The sequence below is a fragment of the Cololabis saira genome, chromosome 7 (assembly GCF_033807715.1).
Source record: "Cololabis saira isolate AMF1-May2022 chromosome 7, fColSai1.1, whole genome shotgun sequence".
In the NCBI taxonomy this organism is placed as follows: Eukaryota; Metazoa; Chordata; class Actinopteri; order Beloniformes; family Belonidae; genus Cololabis; species Cololabis saira.
In genome coordinates this window covers 9,681,980-9,699,102 of record NC_084593.1, presented here as the reverse complement: position 1 = coordinate 9,699,102, position 17,123 = coordinate 9,681,980, and the positions used below count along the sequence as shown (strand labels likewise).

General features: G+C 44.4%; 1 protein-coding gene across 11 annotated transcripts in view; it reads left to right on the top strand.

The window, feature by feature from the left end:
• The window catches only part of prom1a (prominin 1a), a 162,444-nt gene that overhangs the window by 119,727 nt on the left and 25,594 nt on the right, over positions 1-17,123 (top strand). For all 11 annotated transcript variants that reach the window (XM_061724787.1, XM_061724783.1, XM_061724789.1 and 8 more), the window contains one exon: positions 1,706-1,777. In XM_061724787.1, the coding sequence (XP_061580771.1) occupies positions 1,706-1,777 (72 nt within the window). The remainder of the gene's footprint in view (positions 1-1,705; positions 1,778-17,123) is intronic.

The following is a 17,123-nucleotide window of genomic DNA, read 5'->3' as shown; positions in this document are numbered from 1 at the left end:
AGCTGCGACATGACACAGTACAGCGGGTTCTGCTGAGGATTGCTGAAGCTCATTTAAATGAAGCGATCCTGGCAGGGCACCGCGTGTGCAGGGATGAGCCTGGACGCCTCATTTGCTGTCTTTTCCAGCCCAACCTGTCAAGTTCACTTACATCTTGGCCTGAGAGCAAAACAAAGTCGCTCACACACACTCCTGAAGTCAAGATGGAAGATGTTTATGTCTGATAGTCTGAGTGGAGTCACACGTCTCACGCTATCGAGATGCTGTTCACTTACTCGTACTGTATTGCAACTTCTTGTGCAGTCAAAATGACTCATTACCTCATTCGGCATAATTCAGGGCATTATCTGCTCTCGTACGTAAAGCAGAAAATACGTAATGCCTTGTAATTAAGTTGATAAATATTTATTCTTGGAGTGCTTTTCAACATGAAATGGAAACTTTAATGAAATCTATAAAATTGACTTTTTCTCAAGACACTGCAAATTTCATAAAATCACAACTTTTTCATGTAAAATCACAACTTTAAATAAAAAAATCACAACTTTTGTCATTTAAGTTGTCACTTTTAGTCATAAAGTAAAAAAAAAAATCACAAATTTGTCATCCAATAAATTTGGTTGACTTTCACTTTTATCATAAGAAGCGACTAATAATTTTAAGGTGGTGAATTCTGCAGGAAATTGTTACACAAAGTGTCCTGGCTGCTCTCATTGTACGATGTCACTACCGACACGAAGGGGCTTGTCACATTGGCAACCCCTTCAAAATTTCTTGAGGAATTTTTCCCAACAAAAGGAGCTCTCGGTCATAAACCTACCGTATTGGCCCGAATATAACACGACCCTGATTATAAGACGACCCCCTCTTTTTCAAGACTCAAGTTTGAAAAAGTACTTTTTGAACACCAAATTCAATTTTTATACAGAAGATAATTACAGTACATCTGAAACAAATGATTATAACAATATATCCGAGAGAAAAAGCATGTTATTTTGCCTCGTTCAAATCATCATCTTGAAGTTTGCATCATAACTTCTCCTCAGCTGCCGGTCAACCTGCCGATCTTCCACCCACTTTTCTCCAGATTGTCGCTACGTTTCTCAATTTTCTGTCTCTTCTCTTATTTTCTTCTCTTTTCTTTCTTACGGCTATTTATTTTTCTTCTTCGTGCAAACACTATTTTTATTTTTCTTCTTCGTGACAGGGGTTGGCTTTGGCCTGGGGGGTTAAGTTCAGCTTTCGCTTTAAAGATATCTGGCACCATCTAGCGTTGTGAATGGGTATAATGTCTAGACCCCGAATGTAAGACGACCCCCACTTTTTCAGTCTTATTTCACTGCAAAAAACCCCGTCTTATATTCGGGCCAATACGGTATTTTGTAAGGAGTCAGGAGAATTGGTTTGGGCATCTGATGATGAGGATGCCCCCAGGATTCCTCCCTCAGGAGGTTTTCCAGGTATGTCCAACCAGAGGAATCCAGACCCAGACCACGCTGGAGAGACGACATCTCTCTGGCCTGAACGCCTCGGTATTCTGATGATCTGAAGGAGGTGGCTTGTGAGGGAGAGGTCTGGTCCTTTTCTGCGTAGGCTGCTCCCCCCTGCAACCCGAATTTAGAGAAGCCGAAATAGATGAATGGATAAATACTGTAGATGGCTGTAAAATAAATATAAGTTTGTCTCTGTTCGATTTTCCCCTTAGGTGAATAAAGGAATCACTGTGACGGATGTGCTCTCATTCAGCAGAGAACTGGAGTCCCAGACAGACCTTATGGTAAGAAGACTTAATTGTGTTGTTTCATCTGATATATGGTGCGAATATCCACTCTGTGAAGTTTCACATTGTTTTCTCTTTAGTGTGTGTGTGCAAAGAGAAAACAACCCTGTCGTGTCCTGATGCAGCTCATTTATTCACCTCCAAATGCAGAGTCCATTAAGATCCTCTTGATGTTTGTAGTTAGTTAGGCAAAAGCTTTTAAAAATGAATCTAAATGACATCTCCTATTAGTTTGTTGGTTTTAAATAATGTTATGGCTCTGGAGTAAAGTGCTCCATGCAGACTTACTGCATCCATAAATAAAACATCTAAAAGACGGTATTTGTTTCCTTTCTTGACTCCACTGTCTGATGGATGAGAGAGATGAGATTCACTATTATTATTACTCTCTTATAAGACACTGAAGTAAAATAAAATCCATCAGGGACCAGAAATTAAAGAACAAAAACGTATTTATGATAAATCAGGGAAATATGCTGCTCAAAGTGCATGTACACACCCCTCTGGTACTGTTTAGTTTAGTTTAGTTTATTTTGCACATAAAACAGAACAGTAAAGAACAAAGGTCAAATGAAGCATTGTGCAGGAGAGGTGAAAGCCAAAAAGGCTCATGAAAATGCCTCCCCTTTTATAAAACAAACATAAACAACAATTAAAGCTGCAAGCAGCGATGAACGGGCCCTCGCACTCACGGCCACCGCCCCCCATAAGTATCAGAAATGACACCACCCACGACTTCCTATGTCAAACCATTGAAAAGTTATAGCAGAAAAAAGGGACAACCAATCAGAAGAAGGGGCGGGGCTAATTCAGGCCAATGAAGGTCAAGGACTCCATACAGAGTCTGATGACACCACCCACGACTCTCCATGTCAAACCATTCAAAAGTTATAGCAGGAAATAGGGACAACCAATCAAAAGAAGGGGCGGGGCTAATTTTCACCAATTATGGTCAAGGACTCAATACCGAGTCCCATGACACCACCCATGACTCTTTATGTCAAACCATTCAAAAGTTATGGCAGAGAAAAGTTTTCCGGGGGGTGCTGTTGAGCCATTTTGCCACGCCCATTAATGCAAACCATGAAATATCAAATTTATCACCAGGCCTGGCTTGCGTGCAAAATTTGGTGACTTTTGGAGAACTATCAAATATGGACCAATCAGATTAAGGGGGCACGCTTTTTGGCGTCTAGCATCGCCACGGTAACACTTTTGAAAGAGAAAAGTAATGCGCGTAGTCGCAAGATGGAGACGCACATTTTAAGGTATAAGTCACCTGGATGCACGTTACGGTTCGGGCCGTATTAATTGCCGAAGGAATGGCATTAATTGCGCCAAAATTACACAATTAATTCAAAATGGCCGACTTCCTGTTCAATTTCGGCCATGGCGCCAAGAGACTTTTCTTTAAGTTGCGACATGATACAGGTGTGTACCGATTTTCGTTCATGTACGTCAAACCGTATTATGGGGCTTGAGGCTCAAAGTTTTTTCCCTCTGAACCAATCAGATGAAGGGTGGGCGCACTTTTTGGTGTCTAGCGTTGCCGCGGTAACGCTTTTAAATGAGAAAAGTAATGTGCGTCGTTGCAGGACAGGGACGCACATATTGATGTAGAAAAAAAAAAATTGCTGACAAAAAAGTGTGGATACTGCGGGAATCGAACTCTGATCTCTGACTCCAAAGACGGGAACACTCTGGCTGAGCTAAGACTCAGCTTGTCATTTCTATTTGACCTACTGACTTATGCGAGACCAACATATCGATATTTAGTAATGTAAGTCTGGAGCTGTTTTTTCTAATTTTTTTAAATATTTGTAAGTTATAAATATTAGTAAAACCCTACTATTTTAATTATTACTTTTTCTGTAACCATTCTGCCAAGGTTGTAACCGGGCTGAGCGGGGAATATTTCTGACGTCACCACATTACAGGGAGCTGATTGGTCGGGGGGCGGGGCCGTCATCACCCTACTCGCCACTGATTGGTCGGGGGGCGGGGCCGTCATCACCCTACTCGCCACCGATTGGTCGGGGGGCGGGGCCGTCATCACCCTACTCGCCACCGATTGGTCGGGGGGCGGGGCCGGCAGACGTTTGAATCAGGAAGCGGGAGTCAGCGCGAGAGCGACTGGCGGCTCGTGGCGATTTTATTATAAAAAAGGGACAACCAATCAGAAGAAGGGGCGGGGCTAATTCAGGCCAAAGAAGCTCAAGGACTCATTGCAGAGTCCCTTGACACCACCTACGACTTCCTATGTCAAACCATTCCAAAGTTATAGCAGAAAATCGGGACAACCAATCAGAAGAAGGGGCGGGGCTAATTAAGCCCAACGAAGCTTAAGAACTCATTACAGAGTCCCATGACACCAACCACGACTTCCTATGTCAAACCATTCAAAAGTTATGGCAGATAAAAGTATTCTAGGGGGCGCTGTTGAGCCGTTAGGCCACGCCCATTAATGCAAACCATGAAATATCAAAGTTATCACCAAGTCTGGCTTGCATGCAAAATTTGGTGACTTTTGGAGAACTATCAAATATGGACCAATCACATGAAGGGGGGGCGCGCCTTTTGGCGTCTAGCGTCGCCACGGTAACACTTTTGAAAGAGAAAAGTAATGCGTGGTGTCGCAGGATGTAGACGCACATTTTGATGTATAACACACCTGGGTGCACGTTACGGTTCGGGCTGAATTAACTGCGAAGGAATGGCATAAATTTCGCCAAAATGACACAATTTATTCAAAATGGCCGACATCCTGTTCGGTTTCGGCCATGGCTCCAAGAGACTTTTCTTTAAGTTGTGCCATGATACAGGTGTGTAGCGATTTTCGTGCATGTACGTCAAACCGTATTGTGGGGCTTGAGGCACAAAGTTTTCCGGGGGGCGCTGTTGAGCCATTTTGCCACGCCCATTAATGCAAACCATGAAATATCAAATTTATCGCCAGGCCTGGCTTGCATGCCAAATTTGGTGCCTTTTGGGGAACTATCAAATATGGACCAATCAGATGAAGGGGGGGTGCGCTTGTTGGCGTCTAGCGTCGCCACGGTAACACTTTTCAAAGAGAAAAGTAATGCGTGTAGTCGCAGGATGGAGACGCACATTTTGATGTATAACACATCTGGGTTCACAATACGGTTCGGGCTGAATTAATTCTCGAAGGAATGGCATATATTGCTCCAAAATTACGCAATTAATTCAGAATGTTCAAAATGGCCGACTTCCTGTTCGGTTTCGGCCATGGCGCCAAGAGACTTTTCTTTTAGTTGCGACATGATACAGGAGTGTACCGATTTTCGTTCAGGTACGTCAAACCGTATTATGGGGCTTGAGGCTCAAAGTTTTTTCTGTCTGAAGCAACGAGATGAAGGGTGGGCGCGCTTTTTGGCGTCTAGCGTCGCCACGGTAACGCTTTTGAAAGAGAAAAGTAATGCGTGTGGTCGCAGGAGGGAGACGCACATTTTGATGTATAACACACCTGGGGGCACGTTACGGTTCGGGCTGAATTAACTTTCGAAGGAATGGCATAAATTTCGCCAAAATGACACGATTAATTCAAAATGGCCGACTTCCTGTTCGGTTTCGGCCATGTCGCCAAGAGACTTTTGTTTAAGTTGTCCCATGATACAGGTGTGTACCGATTTTCGTGCATGTACGTCAAACCGTATCGTGGGGCTTGAGGCACAAAGTTTTCAAGGGGGCGCTGTTGAGCCATTTTACCACGCCCATTAATGCAAACAATTAAATATCAAATTTTTCGCCAGGCCTGACTTGGGTGCAAAATTTGGTGACTTTTTGGGCATGTTAAGGGGGGCAAAAGGGCCATCACTTTGTCAGAAGAAAAATAATAATAATAATTAAAGCTGCAAGCAGCGATGAACGGGCCCTCGCACTCACGTCCACCGCCCCCCATAAGCATATCAGAATGACACCACCCACGACTCTCTATGTCAAACCATTCAAAAGTTATAGCAGAAAAAAGGAACAACCAATCAGAAGAAGGGGCGGGGCTAATTCAGGCCAATGAAGGTCAAGGACTCAAAACCGAGTCCCATGACACCACCCACGACTCTTTATGTGAAACCATTCAAAAGTTATGGCAGAGAAAAGTATTCTAGGGGGCGCTGTTGAGCCGTTAGGCCACGCCCATTAATGCAAACCATGAAATATCAAATTTATCTCCAGGCCTGGCTTGCATGCCAAATTTGGTGCCTTTTGGGGAACTATCAAATATGGACCAATCAGATGAAGGGGGGGTGCGCTTGTTGGTGTCTAGCGTCGCCACGGTAACACTTTTCAAAGAGAAAAGTAATGCGTGTAGTCGCAGGATGGAGACGCACATTTTGATGTATAACACATCTAGGTTCACGATACGGTTCGGGCTGAATTAACTCTCGAAGGAATGGCTCATATTGCTCCAAAATTACGCAATTAATTCAGAATGTTCAAAATGGCCGACTTCCTGTTCGGTTTCGGCCATGGCGCCAAGAGACTTTTCTTTTAGTTGCGACATAATACAGGAGTGTACCGATTTTCGTTCATGTACGTCAAACCGTATTATGGGGCTTGAGGCACAAAGTTTTTTCTGTCGAACCAATCAGATGAAGGGTGGGCGCGCTTTTTGGCGTCTAGCGCCCCCACGGTAACGCTTTTGAAAGAGAAAAGTAATGCGTGTTGTCGCAGGATGGAGACGCACATTTTGATGTATAACACACTTGGGGGCACGTTACGGTTCGGGCTGAATTAACTTTCGAGGAATGGCATAAATTTCGCCAAAATGACACGACTAATTCAAAATGGCCGACTTCCTGTTCGGTTTCGGGCATGACGCCAAGAGACTTTTCTTTCAGTTGCGCCATGATACAGGTGTGTACCGATTTTCGTGCATGTACGTCAAACCGTATCGTGGGGCTTGAGGCACAAAGTTTTCAAGGGGGCGCTGTTGAGCCATTTTGCCACGCCCATTAATGGAAACCATTAAATATCAAATTTTTCGCCAGGCCTGACTAGGGTGCAAAATTTGGTGACTTTTTGGGCATGTTAAGGGGGGCAAAAAGGCCTTCACTTTGTCAGGAAAATAATAATAATAATAATTAAAGCTGCAAGCAGCAATGAACGGGCCCTCGCACTCACGTCAACCGCCCCCCATAAGCATATCAGAAATGACACCACCCACGACTTCCTATGTCAAACCCTTCAAAAGTTATAGCAGAAAAAAGGGACGACCAGTCAGAAGAAGGGGCGGGGCTAATTCAGGGCAAAGAAGATCAAGGACTCATTACAGAGTCCCATGACACCACCCACGACTCTCTATGTCAAAACATTCAAAAGTTATAGCAGAAAATAGGGACAACCAATCAGAAAAAGGGACTGGGCTAATTGTCACCAATTATGGTCAAGGACTCAATGCCGAGTCCCATGACACCACCCACGACTCTCTATGTCAAACCTTTCAAAAGTTATGGCAGAAAAAAGTATTCTAGGGGGCGCTGTTGAGCCGTGAGGACACGCCCATTAATGCAAACCATGAAAAAAAAAATCAGATCACTCAAATGAACGACGATCATACAGTACAGCTGTATCTCATGGTCCAGAATGTATGATATTATATTAATCTATTATACCATATTATATTACATGTTGTTATTTCATATTAGCGTACCCAGTAATATAGCATATTGTATTATTGCATTGTATGTTGCTTCATTTCATATATTTTTGACTGTATTATATTGTAAAATTATATATCATAGCGATTGCATTATTATATAATTTCAATTTATAACACTAATATACAATTCCTCACACACACACTCCTTCCAAATGTTTCTTTTTTTTCTCCATTATGACAATTGTATGCTGTCATCCGTTATGTTTTTTGTTTTTAAGCTTGTTATGTCTGTTATTCAAATATATTAATACATTCATTAATATGCTATACTGTATTTTGTATTGTGTATATTGTGTGTGCGTGTGTGTGTGTGTGTATATATATATATATATATATATATATATATATATATATATATATATATATATATATATATATATATATATATATGTGTGTGTGTGTGTGTATACCTGAAGTGTGACTACCTGCAGAACGTATTTTAGCATGAAAGCTTGCATATTTAACGTACATCAAGCATCCTGTATCATAGCTACATGTCTGCCGTTTGTAACAAAGCAAACCGCGTGAAAATCGGTTGAAAATCAAGTGAGTTATAGTTATTTTACTTATGCAGACACCTCCTTCCACAATAGAAGTGAACGCTCTAGAGTTAAAGCGATACCGATCCAAGATGGCGGCCACGCCCGACGTTCTCAGGCAGTCAATGCGGCGCCTCGACCAAGATGGCGGCCGCGCTGAACATCAGCCCCTCCCCCCGCGGGAGCTGCGCGCGCAAACTCCACTCAAATTCAAAAGTTATGGCAGAAAATCGGGACAACCAATCAGAAGAAGGGGAAAGAGAAAAGTAATGTGCGTCGTCACAGGACAGAGACGAACATTTTGATGTAAAAAAAACACAAAAATTGCTGACAAAAATTTTGGCATTTCAAGCCAGGCTTGAACTCTCGACCTCTGGCAGCAAAGACCGCAATAATGTGGCTGAGCTAAGTCTCAGCTATTCCTTTCACCTGACCTACTGGCTTAGGACAGACCAACATAGCGATAAAATGTCTGGAACTTTTTTTTCCTAATTTTTTAAATATTTGTAAGTTATAAATATTAGTAAAACCCTACTATTTAAATTATTACTTTTTCTGTAACCATTCTGCCAAGGTTGTAACCGGGCTGAGCCGGGAATATTTCTGAAGTCACCACATTACAGGGAGCTGATTGGTCGGGGGGCGGGGCCGTCATCACCCTACTCGCCACTGATTGGTCGGGGGGCGGGGCCGTCATCACCCTACTCGCCACTGATTGGTCGGGGGCGGGGCCGCCATCACCCTACTCGCCACTGATTGGTCAGGGGGCGGGGCCGGCAGACGTTTGAATAAGGAAGCGGGAGTCTGCGCGAGAGCGACTGGCGGCTCGCGGCAATTTTATTATAAAAAAAGGACAACCAATCAGAAGAAGGGGCGGGGCTAATTCAGGCCAATGAAGTTCAAGGACTCCATAAAGAATCTGATGACACCACCCACGACTCTCTATGTCAAACCATTCAAAAGTTATAGCAGAAAATCGGGACAACCAATCAGAAGAAGGGGCGGGGCTAATTAAGGCCAACGAAGCTTAAGGACTCATTACAGAGTCCCATGACACCACCCACGACTCTCTATGTCAAACCATTCAAAAGTTATGGCAGAGAAAAGTATTCTAGGGGGCGCTGTTGAGCCGTTAGGCCACGCCCATTAATGCAAACCATGAAATATCACATTTATCGCCAGGCCTGGCTTGCATGCAAATTTTGGTGACTTTTGGAGAACTATCAAATATGGACCAATCAGATGAAGGGTGGGTGCGCTTTTTCGCGTCTAGCATCGCCACGGTAACACTTTTGAAAGAGAAAAGTAATGCGTGGTGTCGCACGATGGAGACGCACATTTTGGTGTATAACACACCTGGGTGCACGTTACGGTTCGGGCTGAATTAACTGCCGAAGGAATGGCATAAATTGTGCCAAAATTACACAATTAATTCAAAATGGCTGACTTCCTGTTCGGTTTCGGCCATGGCTCCAAGAGACTTTTCTTTAAGTTGCGACATGATACAGGTGTGTACCGTTTTTCGTGCATGTACGTCAAACCGTATTGTGGGGCTTGAGGCACAAAGTTTTCCGGGGGGCGCTGTTGAGCCATTTTGCCACGCCCATTAATGCAAACCATGAAATATCAAATTTATCGCCAGGCCTGGCTTGCATGCAAAATTTGGTGCCTTTTGGGGAACTATCAAATATGGACCAATCAGATGAAGGGGGGGTGCGCTTGTTGGCGTCTAGCATCGCCACGGTAACACTTTCGAAAGAGAAAAGTAATGCGTGTAGTCGCAGGATGGAGACGCACATTTTGATGTATAACACATCTGGGTTCACGATACGGTTCGGGCTGAATTAACTCTCGAAGGAATGGCATATATTGCTCCAAAATTACGCAATTAATTCAGAATGTTCAAAATGGCCGACTTCCTGTTCGGTTTCGGCCATGGCGCCAAGAGACTTTTCTTTTAGTTGCGACATGATACAGGTGTGTACCGATTTTCGTTCATGTACGTCAAACCGTATTATGGGGCTTGAGGCACAAAGTTTTTTCTGTTGAACCAATCAGATGAAGGGTGGGCGCGCTTTTTGGCGTCTAGCGCCGCCACGGTAACGCTTTTGAAAGAGAAAAGTAATGCGTGTTGTCGCAGGATGGAGACGCACATTTTGATGTATAACACACTTGGGGGCATGTTACGGTTCGGGCTGAATTAACTTTCGAAGGAATGGCATAAATTTCGCCAAAATGACACGACTAATTCAAAATGGCCGACTTCCTGTTCGGTTTCGGGCATGACGCCAAGAGACTTTTCTTTCAGTTGCGCCATGATACAGGTGTGTACCGATTTTCGTGCATGTACGTCAAACCGTATCGTGGGGCTTGAGGCACAAAGTTTTCAAGGGGGCGCTGTTGAGCCAATTTGCCACGCCCATTAATGGAAACCATTAAATATCAAATTTTTCGCCAGGCCTGACTAGGGTGCAAAATTTGGTGACTTTTTGGGCATGTTAAGGGGGGCAAAAAGGCCTTCACTTTGTCAGGAAAATAATAATAATAATAATAATAATAATAATAATAAAAATTCCTGCAAATACAATAGGGCCTTCGCACTGCAAGTGCTCGGGCCCTAATAATTAAAGCTGCAAGCAGCGATGAACGGGCCCTCGCACTCACCGCCACCGGCCCCCATAAGCATATCAGGATTGACACCACCCATGACTTCCTATATCAAACCATTCAAAAGATATAGCAGAAAAAAGGGACAACCAATCAGAAGAAGGGGCGGGGCTAATTCAGGCCAATGAAGGTCAAGGACTCCATACAGATTCTGATGACACCACCCACGACTCTCTATGTCAAACCATTCAAAAGTTATAGCAGAAAATCGGGACAACCAATCAGAAAAAGGGGCGGGGCTAATTAAGGCCAACGAAGCTTCAGAAGTCATTACAGAGTCCCGTGACACCACCCACGACTCTCTATGTCAAACCATTCAAAAGTTATAGCAGAAAATCGGGACAACCAATCAGAAGAAGGGGCGGGGCTAATTAAGGCCAACGAAACTTAAGAACTCATTACAGGGTCCCATGACACAGCCCACGACTTCCTATGTCAAACCATTAAAAAGTAATAGCAGAAAAAAGGGACAACCAATGACAAGAAGGGGCGGGGCTAATTCAGGCCAATGAAGGTCAAGGACTCCATACAGAATCTGATGACAACACCCACGACTCTCTATGTTAAACCATTCCAAAGTTATAGCAGAAAATCGGGACAACCAATCAGAATAAGGGGCGGGGCTAATTAAGGCCAACGAAGCTTAAGAACTCAGTACAAAGTCCCATGCCACCACCCACGACTTCCTATGTCAAACCATTTAAAAGTTATAGCAGAAAAAAGGGACAACCAATCAGAAGAAGAGGCGGGGCTAATTCAGGCCAATGAAGGTCAAGGGCTCCATAAAGAATCTGATTACACCACCCACAACTCTCTATGTCAAACCATTCCAAAGTTATAGCAGAAAATCGGGACAACCAATCAGAAGAAGGGGCGGGGCTAATTAAGGCTAACGAAGCTTAAGGACTCATTACAGAGTCCCATGACACCACCCACGACTTCCTATGTCAAACCATTCAAAAGTTATAGCAGAAAAAAGGGACAACCAATCAGAAGAAGGGGCGGGGCTAATTAAGGCCAACGAAGCTTGAGGACTCATTACAGAGTCCCATGACACCACCCACGACTCTCTATGTCAAACCATTCAAAAGTTATGGCAGATAAAAGTATTCTAGGGGGCGCTGTTGAGCCGTTAGGCCACGCCCATTAATGGAAACCATGAAATATCACATTTATCGCCAGGCCTGGCTTGCATGCAAATTTTGGTGACTTTTGGAGAACTATCAAATATGGACCAATCAGATGAAGGGTGGGTGCGCTTTTTCGCGTCTAGCGTTGCCACGGTAACACTTTTGAAAGAGAAAAGTAATGCGTGGTGTCGCACGATGGAGACGCACATTTTGGTGTATAACACACCTGGGTGCACGTTACGGTTCGGGCTGAATTAACTGCCGAAGGAATGGCATAAATTGCGCCAAAATTACACAATTAATTCAAAATGGCTGACTTCCTGTTCGGTTTCGGCCATGGCTCCAAGAGACTTTTCTTTAAGTTGCGACATGATACAGGTGTGTATCGATTTTCGTGCATGTACGTCAAACCGTATTGTGGGGCTTGAGGCACAAAGTTTTCCGGGGGGCGCTGTTGAGCCATTTTGCCACGCCCATTAATGCAAACCATGAAATATCAAATTTATCGCCAGGCCTGGCTTGCATGCCAAATTTGGTGCCTTTTGGGGAACTATCAAATATGGACCAATCAGATGAAGGGGGGGTGCGCTTGTTGGCGTCTAGCGTCACTACGGTAACACTTTCGAAAGAGAAAAGTAATGCGTGTAGTCGCAGGATGGAGACGCACATTTTGATGTATAACACATCTGGGTTCACGATACGGTTCGGGCTGAATTAACTCTCGAAGGAATGGCATATATTGCTCCAAAATTACGCAATTAATTCAGAATGTTCAAAATGGCCGACTTCCTGTTCGGTTTCGGCCATGGCGCCAAGAGACTTTTCTTTTAGTTGCGACATGATACAGGTGTGTACCGATTTTCGTTCATGTACGTCAAACCGTATTATGGGGCTTGAGGCACAAAGTTTTTTCTGTTGAACCAATCAGATGAAGGGTGGGCGCGCTTTTTGGCGTCTAGCGCCGCCACGGTAACGCTTTTGAAAGAGAAAAGTAATGCGTGTTGTCGCAGGATGGAGACGCACATTTTGATGTATAACACACTTGGGGGCACGTTACGGTTCGGGCTGAATTAACTTTCGAAGGAATGGCATAAATTTCGCCAAAATGACACGACTAATTCAAAATGGCCGACATCCTGTTCGGTTTCGGGCATGACTCCAAGAGACTTTTGTTTAAGTTGTCCCATGATACAGGTGTGTACTGATTTTCGTGCATGTACGTCAAATCGTATCGTGGGGCTTGAGGCACAAAGTTTTCTGGGGGGCGCTGTTGAGCCATTTTGCCACGCCCATTAATGCAAACCTTTAAATATCAAATTTTTCGCCAGGCCTGACTAGGGTGCAAAATTTGGTGACTTTTTGGGCATGTTAAGGGGGGCAAAAAGGCCTTCACTTTGTCAGGAAAATAATAATAATAATAATAATAATAATAATTAAAGCTGCAAGCAGCGATGAACGGGCCCTCGCACTCACGGCCGCCGCCCCCCATAAGCATATCAGAAATGACACCACCCACGACTTCCTATGTCAAACCATTCAAAAGTTATAGCAGAAAAAAGGGACAACCAATCACAAGAAGGGGCGGGGCTAATTCAGGCCAATGAAGGTCAAGGACTCCATACAGAGTCTGATGACACCACCCACGACTCTCCATGTCAAACCATTCAAAAGTTATAGCAGGAAATAGGGACAACCAATCAAAAGAAGGGGCGGGGCTAATTTTCACCAATTATGGTCAAGGACTCAATACCGAGTCCCATGACACCACCCATGACTCTTTATGTCAAACCATTCAAAAGTTATGGCAGAGAAAAGTTTTCCGGGGGGTGCTGTTGAGCCATTTTGCCACGCCCATTAATGCAAACCATGAAATATCAAATTTATCACCAGGCCTGGCTTGCATGCAAAATTTGGTGACTTTTGGAGAACTATCAAATATGGACCAATCAGATTAAGGGGGCACGCTTTTTGGCGTCTAGCATCGCCACGGTAACACTTTTGAAAGAGAAAAGTAATGCGCGTAGGCGCAAGATGGAGACGCACATTTTGAGGTATAAGTCACCTGGATGCACGTTACGGTTCGGGCCGTATTAATTGCCGAAGGAATGGCATTAATTGCGCCAAAATTACACAATTAATTCAAAATGGCCGACTTCCTGTTCAATTTCGGCCATGGCGCCAAGAGACTTTTCTTTAAGTTGCGACATGATACAGGTGTGTACCGATTTTCGTTCATGTACGTCAAACCGTATTATGGGGCTTGAGGCTCAAAGTTTTTTCCCTCTGAACCAATCAGATGAAGGGTGGGCGCACTTTTTGGTGTCTAGCGTTGCCGCGGTAACGCTTTTAAATGAGAAAAGTAATGTGCGTCGTTGCAGGACAGGGACGCACATATTGATGTAGAAAAAAAAAAATTGCTGACAAAAAAGTCTGGATACTGCGGGAATCGAACTCTGATCTCTGACTCCAAAGACGGGAACGCTCTGGCTGAGCTAAGACTCAGCTTCTCATTCCTATTTGACCTACTGACTTAGGAGAGACCAACATATCGATATTTAGTAATGTAAGTCTGGAGCTGTTTTTTCTAATTTTTTTAAATATTTGTAAGTTATAAATATTAGTAAAACCCTACTATTTTAATTATTACTTTTTCTGTAACCATTCTGCCAAGGTTGTAACCGGGCTGAGCTGGGAATATTTCTGACGTCACCACATTACAGGGAGCTGATTGGTCGGGGGGCGGGGCCGTCATCACCCTACTCGCCACTGATTGGTCGGGGGGCGGGGCCGTCATCACCCTACTCGCCACCGATTGGTCGGGGGGCGGGGCCGTCATCACCCTCCGCGCCACTGATTGGTCGGGAGGCGGGGCCGTCATCACCCTACTCGCCACCGATTGGTCGGGGGGCGGGGCCGGCAGACGTTTGAATCAGGAAGCGGGAGTCAGCGCGAGAGCGACTGGCGGCTCGTGGCGATTTTATTATAAAAAAGGGACAACCAATCAGAAGAAGGGGCGGGGCTAATTCAGGCCAAAGAAGCTCAAGGACTCATTGCAGAGTCCCTTGACACCACCTACGACTTCCTATGTCAAACCATTCAAAGTTTATAGCAGAAAAAAGGGACAACCAATCAGAAGAAGGGGCGGGGCTAATTCAGGCCAATGAAGGTCAAGGACTCCATACAGAATCTGATGACACCACCCACGACTCTCTATGTCAAACCATTCAAAAGTTATGGCAGAGAAAAGTATTCAAGGTGGCGCTGTTGAGCCGTTAGGCCACGCCCATTAATGCAAACCATGAAATATAAAATTTATCACCAGGCCTGGCTTGCATGCAAAATTTGGTGACTTTTGGAGAACTATCAAATATGGACCAATCACATGAAGGGGGGGCGCGCCTTTTGGCGTCTAGCGTCGCCACGGTAACACTTTTGAAAGAGAAAAGTAATGCGCGTCGTCGCAAGATGGAGACGCATATTTTGATGTTAAAAAAAACACAAAAACTTCTGACAATAAACTTTGCATTGTGCTGGGATCGAACCCGTGACCTCTCACATGAAAGACTGTGACGTTACCCCTGAGCCACGAATCAGATAGCGGTATAATGTCTGGAACTTTTTTTTCCTAATTTTTTAAATATTTGTAAGGTATAAATATTAGTAAAACACTACTATTTAATTATTACTTTTTCTGTAACCATTCAACCGAGGTTCTAACCGGGCTGAGCACGGGACTATTTCTAACGTCACCACATTACAACAGCTGATTGGTCGGGGGGCGGGGCCGTCATCACCCTACTCGCCACTGATTGGTCGGGGGGCGGGGCCGTCATCACCCTACTCGCCACTGATTGGCCGGGGGGCGGGGCCGGCAGACGTTTGAATCAGGAAGCGGGAGTCAAACCATTAAAAAGTTATAGCAGAAAAAAGGGACAACCAATCAGAAGAAGGGGCGGGGCTAATTAAGGCCAACGAAGCTTAAGGACTCATTACTGAGTCCCATGACACCACCCACAACTTCCTATGTCAAACCATTCAAAAGTTATGGCAGAGAAAAGTATTCTAGGGGGCGCTGTTGAGCCGTTAGGCCACGCCCATTAATGCAAACCATGAAATATCAAATGTATTGCCAAGTCTGACTTGCATGCAAAATTTGATTACTTTTGGAGAACTATCAAATATGGACCAATCAGATGAAGGGGACGAGCGCTTTTTCACGTCTAGCGTCGCCACGGTAACACTTTTGAAAGAGAAAAGTAATGTGAGTCGTCGCAGGAAAGAGACGCACATCTTGATGTAAAAAAAACACAAAATTTGCTTACAAAATTGTCAGCACCCTGCCAGGCTCGAACTCCCAACCACCGGCACCAAAGACCGCAATGATGTGGTTGAGCTATATCTCAGCTGATACCTCACTTTGACTTACTGGGTTAGGACAGACCAAGATAGCGATATTATGTCTAGAACTTTTTTTTCCTAATTTTTTAAATATTTGTAAGGTATAAATATTAGTAAAACACTACTATTTTTTATTACTTTTTCTGTAACCATTCAACCGAGGTTCTAACCGGGCTGAGCAAGGGACTGTTTCTAACGTCACCACATTACAACAGCTGATTGGTCGGGGGGCGGGGCCGTCATCACCCTACTCGCCACTGATTGGTCGGGGGGCGGGGCCGTCATCACCCTACTCGCCACTGATTGGTCGGGGGGCGGGGCCGGCAGACGTTTGAATCAGGAAGCGGGAGTCAAACCATTAAAAAGTTATAGCAATTAGAAGAAAGGGCGGGGCTAATTCAGGCCAACGAAGCTTAAGGACTCATTACTGAGTCCTATGACACCACCCACAACTTCCTATGTCAAACCATTCAAAAGTTATGGCAGATAAAAGTATTCTAGGGGGCGCTGTTGAGCCGTTAGGCCACGCCCATTAATGCAAACCATGAAATATCAAATGTATCGCCAAGTCTGACTTGCATGCAAAATTTGATTACTTTTGGAGAACTATCAAATATGGACCAATCAGATGAAGGGGGGGCGCGCCTTTTGGCGTCTAGCGTCGCCACGGTAACACTTTTGAAAGAGAAAAGTAATGCGTGTAGTCCCAGGATGGAGACGCACATTTTGATGTATAACACACCTGGGTGCACATTACGGTTCGGGCCGTATTAATTGCCGAAGGAATGGCATAAATTGCGCCAAAATTACACAATTAATTCAAAATGGCCGACTTCCTGTTCGGTTTCGGCCATGGCTCCAAGAGACTTTTCTTGAAGTTGTGCCATGATACAGGTGTGTAGCGATTTTCGTGCATGTACGTCAAACCG